At 45.7% G+C, this 17714-nt stretch overlaps 1 protein-coding gene across 1 annotated transcript in view; it reads right to left on the bottom strand.

The window, feature by feature from the left end:
- Positions 1-6505: 6505 nt before the first annotated feature.
- Positions 6506-17714, bottom strand: part of Ctxnd1 (cortexin domain containing 1) — a 46485-nt gene continuing 35276 nt past the window's right edge. The window contains exons 2-3 of the mRNA XM_055623350.1: positions 9719-9841; positions 6506-7992 (exon numbers count right to left, since the gene is read on the bottom strand). Coding sequence (XP_055479325.1) covers positions 7754-7933 — 180 coding nt within the window. The 5' untranslated portion in view covers positions 7934-7992; positions 9719-9841 and the 3' untranslated portion in view covers positions 6506-7753. The remainder of the gene's footprint in view (positions 7993-9718; positions 9842-17714) is intronic.

Below are 17714 nucleotides of genomic sequence, written 5' to 3'. Positions count from 1 at the left end.
GGAGTCCTCTGTCCTTGGTTTTGTCCAGTGGGTCAGTGTATGCTGCTTCTGTGGAGAAAGTCGTTAGCTTGTCTCTTTCAGGTGTGACGCTATACCTCATCAGTGCTCCCTGGAATGTGGGAAGATGATGGTCCCTGAAGTATTCAGCACTCCCCAGAGAGATACAGTGTATGTGCATGCAGGGAAAGAAAGACACATTCAGGGAGAGAGAGGGGGCCGGAGAATTCTAGAGACTTCAAGCTCCACATTGGTAGTGTAGGGTATCTGGCAAACATGTAACCAAGTGCACACCTGAGCTAGGGGCAGGATGAGCAAGGGTCCTTGTACTCACTTTTCTCCTTCACACCCATTGGAGCCCAGAAGCATTTCTGTCTGAGGTCCTCTGTCCCCATCCACTCGACACTGTAGCCCTGGTCCAATTTCTGGGTGATCACAGGGGACAAGATACCCATGACTCTTCTTGGGCTGGATGAATGAGAATGCAGGCATACTAATAATTAATGCCACTCATTATTCATTCATGAGCTTTGTAACTTTCTGACCTTGCTGAGTCTTACGAGTTTCCCGATCTTCTTGTTTTGTTTGCTTCCTGGGTCTCACAACCCTCACTCCTATCCTCTTTTTAAGGAAATAGCTATGTAACACTTCACCTCTTCCTCTGGTCTTTCCCTCCCTCTTTTGAAAAGTTCCTTGGGCCTTAGAGAAGATGATACAGATGTCTGATTATTTTCTCCCATTTGTATCTTAGAATTGGGCCACAATTACTTTTTCTCCAGTTTGACCCATCCTGAGACTTTGTAGTAATCCCTGCCCGCTTCCAAAAAGAAGTTTGCCTTCATGATGGAAGCCGGTAGCTGCAGTAATCTAAGGATATATGTATAAATGTTTAGAAGGTGATTTGATAGGCACATATTTCTGTTTAACAAACAGTGGCAGTCAGCTCCCCAAGTGCAGGGATCTGCCCGGGTGTACAGGTTCCCTCTTGTAGAATGGGCCTTTACTCATTCCAAACATGCTCATTGCATCGACAACAGTCTTTCCACTCTTGTACCAGCAGGCTCATCTTGCCTGGCACGTTGTTAGTATGGCATACTGAGGACTAGCTCAGTAACTAAAGAGGACTCTCTGTAAACATCTTTCCCCTGAGGACTGAATAGCACCTTCTGGCTCTACAACACCCACTCATAAAGGGGGGCCTCCAGCCCAGTCTCAGCTTAAGTTTTCCAGGTCCTGTAGCCAAAGCATGTGTTGTTTTCAGCAGTACAGATTTAACCTCTACTTCCCGTGTGCCACCAACAGCAGAGGCAATAGGCTTCATGGGTTATAGTGCCCTAGTCACCTCTCTGGCCAGCAACTTGTAGAGAGTGTAGCAGCTGCAACCTTCCTCCCGGAGGACACTCTATCCCCATCTGCCTTGCTCCCCAGAAACAACTGCCACAACCAGAGTGCAGAATGGACTTTGAAAGGCCTAATTCCAGTGACCTTACTGCGACCTACAGTGACTTAATTAGATAAAAAGGGATGTCTACCCTTTTTCTATTTTATTTATATTTTATATATATATATTTATATATCCTCAAACATTACTTTTTTGTGGTAGAAGCATTCAGAATCCTTTCTCCTAGCTCCATTGAAACTGCAGCATAGTAACACAACAAAACATATTTAACTGTGACTTAGGAGCCTGACCAGTCTCCCCATTCCTCCCCTTCAGTCTCTGGTAGCTGCCATTTTCCTCTCAGCTTCTGGGAAAGCAACTTGTTTGCTTGGTTGGTTGGTTGGTTGGTTGTTTTTTGTTTTGTTTTGTATTCCAGTTGTGACATCACGAGTACTTGTTTTTCTATGCTTGGCTTATTTCACAAAATGACCTCCAGTTTCCTCCATGTCTCAATGACAAGATTTCCTTCTTTCTATAGATGAATCAGATACCACTGTGCTTAGGTACCACATTTTCTTCATCTGCTCATCCATTGATAAGTATTTATAAGCATTCCAGCTCTTGGTTATTATGAATGGTGCTGTGATCAACTGGGAGTAGAGTCCTTTGGAATACTGATTCCATTTCCTTTAGATATACCCATAATGTGGAATCATATGGCATGTCTAGGATTAATGTCTAGAATTAAATAACATGTGAGAAACCCCATGTTGTTTCTATCATGGTTGTGTTAACATGTCTTTCTGGTAATGGTGTGGGACCCATGGAATTGAATTTCGACCCTTATAGCTATAGATTGGGAATCTATGGTGACACAAGATGAATGTTTCTACCAGCGAGCATGTTGAGAGTCTGATACATTGGAAGATGGCTTTGTGCTATTTGGGGCTTATTGGGAGAACCAGTGTGCAGAACGGGGGATTACTGCACTGTCCACCAGTTTTTCCCATACTCTAGGAACTATGGTATTACTGCTATCCCACAGGAGCAAAGGAGACTCACTCTGGAGCCCAAGGGTTCACCAGGACACTTGGTGCCCTGTGACCCCATTCTGAAAGTCTAGGGTTCAAATTCCTGATTAGCTCTCTGGAGACTGATGCTCTTTTGTCTTGGGACCACAATTCCAGGAGCTCCTGCTTGTCCTCTCCTGGGAGTTCTGAAGTGCTTCCAGCTCTACCTGCAAGGCCTCTCCCTATGTTCTTTGGGCAAGTGTTAACTCAATGAAACAGGATAGGGCTTTGTCTCCTCTGTGAAGTAAAATGCCCCACACCCGAGGGACTATTCAAGAAACGTGGGAAGACCCTAACTGCTGTCCATTCCAGGCCTTATGATCACTACTGAGGAAGCTGTGCTAGCCACTCTGCTTTACCCTGGCTACATTCCTATGTAAGGTCTGGCTGGGAATGGGACAACATTGACATTATTTGGGGGAAATACGGTGTGCACGGAACTGTTTTATTAAAAAGTGCTTGCTTCCCAATCTTAGTAGAGTTTGTGATGGATGCTGGATGCTGCTTGGGCTGTGCTGTGCTGGTGATATTTCAGTCACTCCAGTGTGCTGACATAGATAGAGCTTATTATTCAGCAACCTCATCCATTAGTGTCTATTATTTTTTGATCAGTGGGAGACCAAAGGAGGCAAAAAGTCTCTCCAGCTCTCTTTCTATTGGTCTGAAATTGTGCAAGGACTTAGGCATCTTAGGCAGGTGCCTAGCACTGAGCCTTAGTCCATCCCTAGGCAAGAATATTAGTTATACTTGTGGCATAGCTACTCTTGTCTGTCTCCATTATATAACAACCTCTACTGGGATCTGTTGTCCTTCCTTGTATCTTCAGGCTGAGAAAAGTCTGATGCCTTACCAAGCGCTGTCCTTGGTATCTGCCATTCTGTTTGGCTAAACTCCACCCAACTTCTGTGCACTTGATTTCTCTAAGTCTATTAATATTTCAAGCACATCCTCTCTCTCTGGCTGGCCATTGACAGGTAGAGAACTTTTCCTGGGGAAAGGAAGAAAGCTCTTAGTGGATGGCTGTCAAGGACATATAGAGTCAGCACAGATGTGATTGAGGCTGTCTGTCTTCTGGACAGAGATGACCCATATCTGTGCCAGAACTAATGTGGGGAACTCAGTTGTGGGCCCTTATCAGCATCCTGGGCCATAAAGCTATAGAGACTATTATAGGTGTTAACTATCCTACATGGCAGGACCAGTCCTCTACAGCACGGCCATGGGACGGGCACACATTCTTGTGGACACTAGGCTTTCCAATTATTTCCATTTGGTGCTTGAAAGCACGTCCAGTCTCTTTTCGAAACCTCCGGGGTCCTGGGACAACTTTGTTGGGTAAAGAGACACTGTTTTTTCATTCCAGCAAGGACATGGGATTAGGGGCAAATATCAGCGGCATAGTGCTGGCCTCACCTGTAGAAGGCCATGAGTTCCATGCCCAACAATACAATTATTCCACCAAAACAAAACATGTGGACATGTTTTGTAAACTAGGTGGAAAAGTAAAATGGTTATGATGGCCACTGAAAAGCCACACTGGGGTATCTGGATCTTACCATTTCTATCAATCAGCCTCTGAGCATGTCTAAGGACCATCTTAGGCTATCAACTGGCTTTCCTGTTTCTGAATACTTTTATCGCTCTGTTTCTGAGAACACCTGGGCCCTTTCTGTGGCTATCACACAGATGGCCCCACTGCTGCAGGTACACAGCCATGAAAGGGTCGTGCATCTGCCTGGCAGAAGGCTTGTGGTGACATGGAGGGACTTCCACACTGGACATCATTGGCAGCAACTTGATCCCTGGATCCAGCCACTGGATACTTTTGTCTGGAGACTGCTACCCCATTCTCTGCCATTGAGAGTTTGCCTTCTTCCCCGGCTGGTGGCTGACTCTATAGCTATCTTTTTCTCCAGCTTCTCTTCATTTCCTCTCTGCCAACTTCCAGCCTTCAGCACTAATACTTTGTTGTGGTGTTTCTTTCCCTATCCACAACTGCAGGCTTTCTCTCAGCAGAAACTTGTGAGGGTTCTCTGGTCTCAAAAGAACCGTTTCCTCCATCTTTTAGAATGGAAAGTGCAGGAGAAAAAAACTTGGAATTCTTTCCCGTTTTTTGCCTTCACATGACCAACTGACAGAGATAGAGACCTCCCTCTCCTGTGTTTCTCTGAGTGAAACAATGTGCTATAAATCTGCCACCTCCCCTCTCCTGAGCAAGCCCGAGGCTCACCAGAGCCACTTCTATTTCTTCTCAGCACATAATACAATGGGGAAATGAAAACGGTATTTGCTGTAGTGGTCTGCAGTGTTACGCACATGTGTGAGGGAATCTTAAAACAAACAAACAAACAAACAAACAAACAAACCTTCAAACATGATAAAAGGGGGTGGGTTGCATCTGGGAATTTGGCTCAGTAGGCAAATGGCTTTCTGTGCAAGTGTGAGGACCTGAGTTTTAATTCCCAGAACTTCTGTGAAAGTGAGTGGGTGCAGAAGTGCACATCTGTGATTTCAGTGCTCCTGTGGGAGATGGCAGACAGAGACAGCAGGGTCCCCGCTTTCCCAGCTATCCTGGGAAACAGAGTGGTGAACAACGAAGAAGAGACCGTCTCTAAACAAGGAGGCTGAGGAGCAACAGACAAGACTGTCATTTGACCTCTAAACATGCACTGTGGCCGGACATTTTCATGTCATGCACTCACACCATACACACATGCAAAGATACAAACAAGAAGCGATTAATGTGAAAAGCTGCTTGTGAAAAGATTCTTGTTGAACAAGCATCTAAAGGTACACAAGCAATGGTACTTATGGACAAGTGCAGCTTGCAAGAGGATGAAATGGAATTTTGTGGGCACAAAATAGAAACCACTGCTTTTTATTGCTTTGTCAGAAGTGTGATGCGAGTTTGTGTGTGTGTGTGTATGTGTGTGTGTGTGTGTGTGTGTGTGTGTGTGTGTGTGAAATCACCTCTTTTCTCATAGGTTACTTCTCCTTCTCATGAAAAGAGCACGAAGAGATAAGGTGGGAAATGCTAAGGGGTGCAGGTGTGGAAAGTTGTCTGAGGCCAGGAGCCCATAGCAGAATATGCAGCCAACCTGGGGTCTGAGCCCCAGATGTACAGCATGATTCTGTAGGTCTGCAGAGGAGGTGAGGGGCTCCTGGCACGCTCATGTATGGTGTGGTTTGGCCTTCAGCAGGCAGTCTGAGGAGCACAGCCTGGGCCATCCTGTTTTCCCTCCTGAGAGCTCCAAAAGGCCTCCACAGGATGTCTTCAGCACTCTTTAGATCTCTCCTCCTTCCTGCTGTTGTTAATAGCTGGGAACAGGCCCTGATGGACTTTGTAAACTCTTCCTAACAGGTCCCCACAGAAGTGCCTGAGGTCTGAGGTAAGTGAGTAAGGCTGGGCTGGAAGCGATATCTCAGAGCCAAAACAAGGTTTGGAGCTTGTGCCTGCTGTCCATTTGGGCATTCCACAGTGTGTTTGTGTGTGTGTGTGTGTGTGTGTGTGTGTGTGTGTGTGTGTGTGTGTGAGAGAGAGAGAGAGGGGGGGGGAGATAGACAGACAGACAGACTGGACATATGCTGGAAAGCTACCTTGATAGCAGCTGTCCACTTTTAGGGGTTACCTGGTAGAAACAGTGCTTTGTTCCAGGTAGCCTAAGGTGCATGGGGACCCATACCTTGAGTGTGGGTGCTGAAAGAGGTCTGAGGTCTACAGCACAGGTCTCTTTTGAAAGGGCAGCAGGCCCTACCCTGGAAGGACAATAGATGGGCTTCACATACATGAGAAACTGACAGTAGCAATAATATGTAAGTTAGCAGACCTCATATGCCTTGGTTTCAGGTGTAGAGGAGGTCACTGCGAATGTTCTGCTGACTACTGCGAATGTGGCACTGGCTGGGAGCTTGGGCTCTTGGAAGGTGGGCTTCTTTTTTTAGGGTGTGGGGTTCAGGAAAGGATGCTCCTGTTTGCTCCTGTTCTCCCATTTTATCTCCACAATAACCTTGTGAGGTAGATGTTACTCCCCCGTGTTACAGATGATGAAACTGGAGCTCACAGGTGATGATTTATTTAGGGGTTCTGTCACAAGGACACAGGAGTTGAGGGGGTGGGGTGGGTTGGGGCTAGAGTGTTGCAGGCTCTGGCCTAGAACCCTTGCAGCAAGGTCACAGACGTAGGTGACAGGGTGTGGGAGAAGAGGAAGAAGGAAAGACCAGAGATGAGTGACCATCAGCCACCTAGTCTCAGCTCGCACTTGTAGCATGGCTGCCTTCACAGACAGTCAGACAGACAGACGGACTTCTCCTTCCCATCTTACAATAAGGAAATGGAGACACCAAGACACAACTTTCTTAAGTTCGCACAGCCTCTGAGTAGCTGAAGCAGGGAAAAGGACTAGAACCATCTTGCCTGGAGCTCCTGGGGTGCAGAGCTTCTGGAGATTACTGGGTGAAATGATTTGTGTGAGAATATTGTGGAAAAGTTAAATATATAAAGAAAAGGACTATATTCAGTCATGGCATAGCCAGTATACTCTGAGTCACTAAAACCAGCCATGGTATCTTGGGAGGCAGAAGCTATCATATGAATCAATGCAGCGTCATGCATACGGTGTGAATTACTAAAAAAATTATTGTAAAAAAGATCTGAAGTATATCAAAATGATGGCTTCTGGGAGGTTGGATTATAAGTGCTTTTTACCTCCCTTTCCTACTACTTATCTATATTTTCCCAAGTGTCTAAAATGCACATCTCATTTTTAACAGGAAAAATACATCCCCTCTATATCTCAGTTAAAAAAAAAAAACAGTTTGGAAGTAGCTGTGTGCCTTGTGAGAATTTTCAGGAGAAGCTCCTTAAATTTTCCATCCTTCCAGACCCACCACTGCTAGTCTGGGAGGGTACTGGGCTCTCAGCAGCTTCTCTGTGTTGTGCATTTGAAGGTCAGTCTCCTCCTGACCACTGTTTGCAGACCAGAGTGTCTGCTCTCTGTTCAGTTTTCACAGGTGTACAGGAGCCTTGGGCAGGGAACCATCTCCCTGAAGTTTCCCAATGGAGTCCTAGGATGGACTCCATTCATCCGAAACATGGCTCAGCATTCCTCTCCCCAGGCTTCCCCAGGCTGCCTCGGGTCCAGCATGCTGGCATTTATTTCCCTCTGGTGGTCATGTGAAAACCAACGAGGTGAAAGTAAGCCTTCTTTATCTTTGGGTGGTTATAGCCACTCCCAGCCTCCAAGTGCTTCCAGGATGCTGGCCGGGGCATGCAGAAGCGCATCCACCCCATGACCTGTCCTGTGCCTCAGTCATCCAGGTGCTGCTCCTCCCAGGTGGATGTGGGGATGGCACTGTAGGGGTCCATGATGACCTTGGCGCAGCGGATGATCATGACTACGAGGAAGAGGCAGAGGAAAACGAAGCAAGCCAAGGTCAGCCCCTTGTCCACATCCACATAGACTGGCTCGGGAGTGGGTTCCTCCATCCTGCAACAGTGACTGTGGGCTTCCAGGGCTCTGGCCTGACTGGTACCATTTTCTATCCCTGTAGAGAGAGGCAGTCAGTGAGAAAGTCAGGGCCGCTTGTCTGTGTGAGTTATCCCCAAGGGTAAGAGCAGATTGCTGAGGTCACCCCACTTTGGGGCACTCACATGGTTGCAGCCCTGTACCTCGTAGGTAATCTTCGTTTCCAGCAAGATGTACCCCAGGGTGGCGGTGCTGGGGTGACAGTGACTCCCAGCAGGATATGGGTGGAGTGGGTTGAGGGATCAGCTTGGGTCCAGTGCCCTGTAGCTGTCTCCACTCCTAAAGCCCTTCAGGAATTCATGAGGGCAATGAAAGCAATACTCTGCACTCAGCAAAGGCAGTGGCAGAGCATGATCAAAACACTTTAAAAACGGGTGGTGAATATTACTTAAGAATTTAGTAGAAGAATTTCTAAAAAAAACTGAGGGCTGAACAGCTAGTAGGAACAGGCAGAAAAGAAACTGCTGCATTGTCTTCTTCTATAGCCTGGTAAGGCTGCTCCCCCCTCAGGGGGAGGTGATCAAACAGCAGGCCAATCAGTTCCTGTCAAAGACAGTCCCTGTCCCCTTTACTATGGAACCCACTTGGACACTGAAGTGCCATAGGCTACCTCTGTTCAGAGGTTCCAGGCCATCTCCATGAGTGGTCCTTGGCTGGAGTATCAGTCTCAGAAAAGACCCCTGTGACCAGACTTTTTGGATCTGTTCCTCTCCTTGTGGAGCTCCTGTCCTCTCCAGGTCTTACTATCTCTCACTTCTTTCATAAGATTCCATGCACTCTGCCCAAAGTTTGGCTATGAGTGTCAGCATCTGCCTCGATACCCTGAAGGGTAGAGTCTTTCAGAGGCCCTCTGTGCTAGGCTCCTGTCCTGTTCCCTGTTTTCTCCCTCCTCTGATGTTCCAACCTCTTCACCACAGAAGAAGACAATGCAGCCACTCCTGATGAGACCTGATAGACTAGGATCAGAGGGAAGGGGAGGAGGACCTCCCTTATCAGTGGACTGGGAGAGGGACATGGGTGGGGAAGAGGGAGGGTGGGATTGGGAGGGGAGGAGGGAGGGAGGTACAGGGGGGGATACAAAGTGAATAAACTGTAATTAATAAAAATAAAACTAACTAACTAACTAACTAACTAACTAACTAACTAACTAACTAACAGAACAGAAAAAAACTGCTGCTGTAGAGCAGTGGGAGGCAGGAAGATCACATTCTAAGGATTCCCCAGGACTTGTGCTGGGGCTCAGCCTGCCTTAAAAGGGGACAGAAGGTGTAAGGTTGGAGCAGTCAGGCAGACCCCAGCCCAGTTCTGCTGCTGTTAACTGGTCTGGCTAGCATCACTCAAGCATCTGGGGATGCCTTGCAGACTTTCAGGCCCAATGTTCTTCCTGATGAGTGCAGGCGACTGTACCTGTTTTATGGGGACCCATGCATTAAAGAAAATTGATCCTGTGTTTGAAACTCTAGCACAACCTCTGGCCCTGGGACTGGCCAGTTTAAAAATAGGTGGGTTGACACAGGACTCGGGTTGGGCAGGAGAGGTCTAACACAGTTTCCAGCACGGCCAGCTGCAGGGCATCTGGCATAAGGATGAGAGGCCTGCCCAGCTCCCTATACAGACTCACTTTGTAAATATGGATGCTTAGCTACAAACATGTAAATGATAGCCAACACCCCACACCCCAACCTCAAAGCATCCTCACTTCCCCTTAGATCTTCTCAGTCCTCAACCATGCCTGGGCCACTGACCTGCCAGCTGGAGTGGTCACCACTTCAGGAAGACCCTGGGTTGAGCTGTTCCAGGAAGCAAGATGGACAGCTGAACATCACAGCTTGAGCCAATGACTCAGTGTGGCCTCTCAGAGAGCAGAGCTGAAACAGAGGGACAAGGGACTGATTGTTTCAGGAGACTTCTACCCTGAGTGAGACTGGGCAGGATGGAACAGTGGCCCTCAGGCCCTCCTCACGCTCCCTGGCTCATGCTGAAATTTCCTTCTTCTTTTTTTTTTTTTTTTTCCAAATTAGGTTTTAAAAATTGCATAAAAAAAAAAAAACGGGTTTCATTATGGCGTTTTCATTCACACTTTGTTTTGTTGCATCGATCTGTCCCCCTCTTCTACTGCTCTCTCTCTCATCCCTAGTGAGATGTCCTTATTGTGATTTCACTCCACATTTTTTTCTATTACCTTCTTTTCTTCTGCTCCCCAGGGCTCCTTTATGATCTCTCTCCTCACCTTCCCATTGCCCCCTTTTTAGTTTCATGTTCTATTCCCATAAATCTCTACGTATATACGGAGAGATGACACTGAAGTCCTCATATGAGAGAAAGCACATAGTATTTGTCTTCCTGCATCTGGGACACTTCACTTAAGATAATGGTTTCCGGCCACATCCATTTTCCTGCAAAGATCATGATGTCATTTTGCTTTATGGCCAAATAAAATCCTTTCCGTATGTGTCCTGTGTTTTCTTTGTCCATTCATCTGTGGATGGACATCTAAGCTGGGCCCGTTTCTTAGCAATTGGGAATAGCATAGCAATAAACGGGAATGTGCAAGGGTCTGCAGTGTGCTTTTGACTTAGAGCCCTTCTTTACATGCCCAGGACTTTTTAAAGTTTACAATTTTTGCCAATTTGGGGGTGGAAATATCTTCTAGAGGTATTTTCCCCCCAATAGTCTTAAACATACAGAAAAGCCAAAAGAACTGTAGCACAAGGCTAGTGAGCTACCTACCTACTCATCCTTCTCACGCTTGAATATGCATTAAGATAAGATGCACACGAAGGCACTTCTACCCCAGAGCACTGCAGAAGTCACATCTGTAACTGGAATGCACTCTCTGTTCCTAGTTTCTGTTGTATTACACTTTCTGTGTGAATGTGTGTACTCTCACACATTCCATGGCTCATGTATGGTAGAGGTCAGAGGACTTGTAAGAGTCTGTTCTCTCCACCATCTGAGTTTGTGACCGACAGATCATCAGGCTGGGCAGCAAGTACCTTTACCCAGGGATCCATCTCACTGGGCCTCTTTGTAGTTTCCTCTTTAAAAATAACAACAACCAAAAAAAAAAAAACCAAACAAAAAACAGTTTACTATTTTATTAATTATTTAGGAATTTCAAAGAGGAAAAGATTGAGGTGAGGGGAAAGAACAGGGCTTCTTTGGGGTCTCCGAGTGATGGAGTGGCACTTGGGGCGAGCCCAGGATTCTGTGACCCCCTTCCCAGGTTTCAGGGCCTACAGCCAATATGGTCTCCATACAGCCAGTGAGTGGCTGTCTGGGAAGGAGCAAATACTGAGCTTTCAGAAATACTGGGTTTCAGAGCGCAGTTCAGTCCTCTGGTTTCTCAAGGGCAGACTGAAGTTCTGGGCAAGTGGCCGCAGGTTACTATCAGATGCTTCTTACACTGTAGGGGGAAGGCCTCAGCAGACCCACTCTGTGGCCCTCTCTTGTCTTGTCTGGCCCTAGATCTTGGAGATTCACCCCATGGAAATACATTCAGTGCTCCTGGCTCAGGGGCGAAAGCCTCAAAGAGCAGATTCCCCCATGCTATACTCCAGATGGGAAATACTCATTAACATTAATTACTAGGAGGACACAAGCTCCAGCCAGCTCTGTTTCAAAGCGAGGGCATGAGACCTAGGAGGGAACACAACGCGGCATCAACTGCTGTGTCCTGGGAACAAAGCCGTACACCTTCACAGTCACCTGCTCAGTTGACTCCAACATTACTGCATCTTCTTTTGGCACTGATCTGGTCTAAGCCACTGATTCTTCTCCATACTCTGGATGTAGGTAGAAGGTTCAGCGTTGGGCACTCGGACCACTATGAACATGTGACATTTAAGTGGGAAGTTGTTTCTGGGTTGACCCTGAGAATGGTCAAAGCTTGTAGTATCATAGAGCCAACAGCAAAGAGTCCTGCCAAATGCCTTGGAAAGCCAGAGTGCAAAATAAAGAGTACAAATTCAGGAGCTGGGAACAAAGTTGGAGTCAGAGTTATAGAAAAATCTAGACATAAGACGGTCATGACTGAGAGAATGCACAGACACAGGGCTTGTGTGTTTGAGAAGGCTATCAGCCCAACCTTTTCACTATGACTTTTCTTTAGAGGAAGCTCAGTTGGACTCATAACAGCATTGGTAACATATGCTAACATGCCAGTCACAATTCATACCCCATAAAGTGAGACCTTATTTGTTTGTTTGCTTTTAATCATGTAAGTATGAATTCAAACTCAACAAAATTTATAGATTCAAAATCTGCTTGATAGAATGGCAGGAGCAATGGCTCAGTCAGTAAAGTACCATGGAAACTCAAGGAAGGGCCTGAGTTTAATCTCTAGAACCCCCCCTCCCACTTTAGGAAGAGCCAGATGGGAAGCTTTCTGGCATGCCGGCCTGGCACCTACTTGGAGAATTCTAGAACATTGGAAGAGAAGAAATTAAAGGTAGACAGACCATGAGGAATGACATCTGATGCTCTCTGGCCTCCTCATGCCTGAGCACATATATGCATTCATACCTGTTCATACCTGCTCACATTCTGTGTGTGTGTGTGTGTGTGTGTGTGTGTGTGTGTGTGTGTGTGTATTTCTGTCTCTCTCTGAGCTGTAGGAGGCTGGGAATATGCTTGTGTAGATACATTAAAACATTATCAGAATTTAGAATACATTTCTTGAATTTCATCTCCAATTGTGTCAACATATGTAGGTCTGTCATGGCCCACATCTGATGACTGTCTTCAGCCATGTTCGTCTGCTGCTCTCTAACTGTTGCTTTTGTTCTCTGGGAGCCAAAGTAAAGCCAGGCTTATTCCAGACAGTACGCTAAGGGTTATTACTAAGCATTAATTTAAATGAGCTCGAGATGGCAGCGCATATCAGGAAGCATTGAGTATAACTCACTCCACCTTCCAGCTACTCCATTCAGACACAATGAAACAGAAGCAGTTTTGTGGGGGTTTCTTTGATTTTGGAGGGGGGAAGGCAGGGTCTAAGTCAGAATGTCAAGTTGTCCTACTGCCCATACCCAGTGAGTGCTGGGATTACAGGCATGGACACATACCTGTGTACGTACAGCTGCATCTGCAGTTGCTGTATGTTCCTTCTCACAAGGCAGCTATTGCCATTAGATTGAAACCCCTCTATTTGGGGGACAAATTATAAAAAAAAAAATGTCTGTCTGGTTTGGGTCAGCTGACTGTCAAAGCAGGCTCCGAGACAATGACTAATGTATAGGGTTTAGAGTGATGCAGGAGAAACCATCCTGGAATTGAGGGAAGATGAACAAGAAGCCCAGCACACACGCAGTATAATTTCGTATAATTTTTTTACTTTTAAAATTAGCATGTAAGGTATTCGTTATCACTATGACATTTGCAAACCAGTGTTTCACAGATTCTCCTCCCCCATACTTCTCCACCCTGGCTACCCCGAATCCTCCTTGTAGCTCCTCCCCCAGGATCTTTTACTTTTTATATGCCATGTGTGTTTCTGACCCCTTCTGATCCTCTCTTGTCAGGTAACTTAATCTTACTTACTCCCTAAAAATCCCTACCTTCAAAGCACGGTCAGCACGAGTCCCTGGAGGATAGAGTTCAATGCAGGGGCAGTGAGTTGGTTGAGGGCGCTGCTACTTTTGACCAGGGCTGGGCCCACCCATTCTGGCCTCCTGATGTGAGCTTGTGTTTGGGCTCTTCCCTCCAGGCACCAAGGGCAGAAAATGAAGGTATCAAAAAAGCATGCCACTTGCCACCAAAGGGATGAGCAGCAGGCTGCAGCGACATTGTGAATTCATGCAGGGCAACACGAATCAGCGCTGACCACGAGCATTAATCTGCTTGATCTATAAATAGAAGCAGAGCCATTATAGAAGGTGACCTGTCTGAATCACCTCCCCAGCTGACAAACTGGTTAAGTGGATGGCATTTTCTCAGGCTGGAGGGAGCCAATCACATTGTCTGGTGGGAGTGTACTTGGTCGCCTCACTCCTCCATCAGAACACTTAGTTGAGCTGTCAGTATCTGGTCACTGACGGTTGAAACCACGATGACCATTAGAGCTGGAGGAGATAGTGGACCCCAGTGCTGTGGTTAGGATTTAACTTCCAGTATCTAGACAGCCCTAGTCCTTTAGAAGATTCCCAAGTGAAAACACAGCATGTCACAGCGCTGCTTCGGGTTCCCACTGAAAGCCAGAGTGGGAACATAAGGTGTTTGTGATATCCAAGTTGGAATCAGACCTAGTCCTTGCCCTCAAACATTTCAGCCTATCACACTGAGTGGAAAAAAATGCAACAGTATTTCTGCTAAGAGCATGCATGGTCATTGTACCACGCTTTTAGCCTCCACTCCAGTTCTATCGTGTGGCTTTGTAGCATGATGCTTGTGCTGTTGGCGTCTCAGATTCCCCTGTTGTCATTCCATATACACAACCCGTGTGTGGTTCTCTCCTAACAGCTCAGTAGCAGAGCTTCCTAGACTCTTACCATTACGCTTCAAAGGATTATGTTAACATACTCCATGAACAGTGCTGAGAGTACCTTGGAGTTATCACCCTGGGGTGGCCCATAGCTAAAGATGGATGCTGTAAATTTGGAAAATCCATATTACTAGTCTTGGGTGGAGACACGCTTTGGTGTATAATTTAGAGCACCTTGGGGCCAGGAGGTGAGAACATCTTTCTCCTGAAGCCACGTGTTTACTGTGGTTCTTGTTCGTCTTCCCACAATTCCATGGTGGTCTCTCGTGGAGTGCTCTAAACCCTATACTTTAGCCATTGTTGCAGAGGCTGCTTTGACAGTCAGCTGAACCTAAACAGACAGATACCAATTCCCTGTACTTGTCCCACAATGAAATGCCAAACTCCCACTGAAAGCTAGCATGGGAACATAAGGTTTTTGTGATATCCAAGTTTGAATCAGACCTAGTCCTTGCCCTCAAACGTTTCAGCCTATCATACTGAGTGGCAAAAATGCAAGAATTATGACATTGACACTAGAAAATCATGCTTTCGAGAAAAGACCAAGGCTGAGGTTGATCATCCTTTTAAAAACATTGTAGAAATTAGATGTGCCACTCACGGATCCCCCAGACATCTCAGCAAGAGTCAGAGTTAGACAGGAAGTGTCCAGAAAAGAGGCTTGGAGGGCCCTTTGGTCTAGTGGAGTGAATCCCCAATACAGTCATGGGAGAGCCACAATGCTTTTGAGACATGGCAACAGAAGCACAGCCAGCTTAGACTAAAATGGACAGAATGAAATGAGTAGAGGCTGTTGACTCCTGGAATTCTACATGCTGATGAGAAATATGCTACTGTCAAGACAAAAAGGATGGCTGTGGGAGATCAGCCTTAGCACAGAGAGGGTGGGTGCGAAGAGGAGCACCCTAACTAGACAGACTCTCAGGGTTTGGAGGCTGCTGAAGTTTTTCAGATTGGATTTTGAAATTTCTTGGGACTGATGACTCCTCTCTCCCTTTCATTTGTTTTTCTTCTTTTGAAACAAGAAGACATTTAACAGCTGTTTGGGGCCTGTTGCACTGCTGTATTTTTTTAAAATATAATTTGTTTTCCAGGTCCACAGACATAGAGGAAGCTTCCCTGGGGTGATTCATATTCATGCCTCACCCTTGCCTTACAGAGATGATGAGATTTGGGACCTTGATTTGGTGCTGCAATGAGCTGAAAGTTCAGGGGATGGTTGGAATGGAATGGGTGTATTTAGGGACATGAATCTTTGGGGCCAGAGAGTGGACTGTGGTAGGTTGAAAACTACTTTCCACAAATTCACAATATAATTCTTGGAAGTAGTGGATGTTTTATGGTAACGGGACTTTGAAGATGTGATTATGTATATTATTCTGATTAATCTTGGCTCTAAGTATTCTCTTTTTCTCCACAATTATTCTTATATATATACGAGGCACAGGGAGTTTTGGCTATAGCAAAGGAGAAGGCAAGGTGACTACAGCCAGAACTGATGTGGCCAGAAGCCAGTAAATTCTGGCAGCTTCTAGAAGTGGAAGAGACAAGGAATGGATTTTTTCCTGGGGCCTTCAGAAGTAATCTAATACCTTGATTGTAGTCCCTTAAGGTACATTTTGGACACCTCATCCCCATAACCACATAAATACTTTTGTATTATTTCAATTCACCAAACTCATAGTAACTTATCACAGGGGCAATGAAAAACTAATAAGAGAGCCTTGAAAAGTTTCAGAATAGTACACTTTTATTCATAATCCATACTAATTTGTCTTTGAGAAGTTTTCTCCCATCACAGTGGTAGTCATTTGTCAGTAGTTTTAGGGAAGGCTCTGCTCATTTGTCACTGTTTCTCAGTGTTACAATAAGCAGCCACTGTCTGCTTTGGTTCTGCCTTGTTTTGGGACAGGTCTCACCATGTAGCTAAATCTGGCTAGCCCTGTTGATTCTTATGTCCAGCCTATAAAAGATACAAGTTATCCCTGCATTATTCCCTTAAGCTTAGAGAAATGGGAACACATCAGCCAAGGGCACACAAGAATATGGTGTTTGCCTACCAGATGAATGACTCACTCGTATATTGTCAGAAAAAATTACACCTTAACGTTGAACCAAGGGCCGGCTTTGGGCATGCCAGACAATGTCAGTCATACACCTGGAGAAAGGGAAAGAAAGAAATTGCACAAAGCCAAGGAAAGCCTTAACTGTGGTATTATTGAGACAGTAGCATCCAAGTGAAGGTATGGATGCTTCATAGTGCAGCTTTGCCTGGCTCTCCTTCCAACATGCTGGTCCTTTGGGCTGAGGAGCACTCCCTCTTTTGATGTTAACATTAGCAATCCAGAGCATGTACACCAGGAACAACACTGAAAATCTATAAGAGCCTATGAGAGGCTCTGAGAGAAGAGCTATGTGACTACCTTGTTTGGTGTTGCACTGAAAGACCTTCCCTTCCAAGCAGCCTTACGGAATCTCTCTCATGCATAACATATTCACTTTTAGTTGATGGGGCACTGAAGAGTTCTGCAGATGGACATTACCTTGTAATTGTTTATGAAGGGCAAAAAAAAAATGAGTAATTCTATACAATTGTGTCATGGCATCATGTGAGAAAAACACACACCATGGAGAAAACACACACCGTGTGTGTGGGTGGGTGCAAATTTTATATACTTTGGTAAAGGACCTTAAGAAAAGTCTGTAAGGCATGTCTATCTTAAGGGGTTTTATGGGGAGAAATGGGAAGAGTTGTTCTTCCCTGGTTTACATCTTCTCATAGTCACCCATGAGCCTAGGAATAAGATGCTCTTTGGAAAGTTTTGGTGAGTTTGGGCTTGACAACCATGTTGGTCTCCTCTGAGCCTACTTTTCTTGTTGAGCTTTGACATCTGGGCTGACACCAAGTATGAATATTTGCTTTTGGCTTTACCTTGCTGGAAGGCACCTGCTCTATTTGGCTTACATAATTGGTATGTGCCTAGGGATCCAGATTCTTTAGTTGGCTCTGGCCGTACATCTTAGGCTAGTAGTTCTCAACCGTCTTAATGCTGTGATCCTTTAATACAGATCCTTTAATACAGTTCCATGTTGTGGTGACCCCCAACTATAAAATTATTTTGTTGCTAGTTCATAACTGAACCATCTGATATGTAGCATATCTGATATGTGACCCACAAAAGAGTCGTGAGAATCACTGCCCTATGTCATTTTGTCTTGTTCAAGCTTCAGTCTTGGATTCAGCTTGGCCTATGTGTTTC

Source organism: Psammomys obesus, unplaced genomic scaffold (genome assembly GCF_907164565.1).
Source record: "Psammomys obesus unplaced genomic scaffold, mPsaObe1.curated_primary_1811, whole genome shotgun sequence".
Classification (NCBI taxonomy): Eukaryota; Metazoa; Chordata; class Mammalia; order Rodentia; family Muridae; genus Psammomys; species Psammomys obesus.
This window is presented reverse-complemented; position numbering and strand designations above follow the sequence as displayed.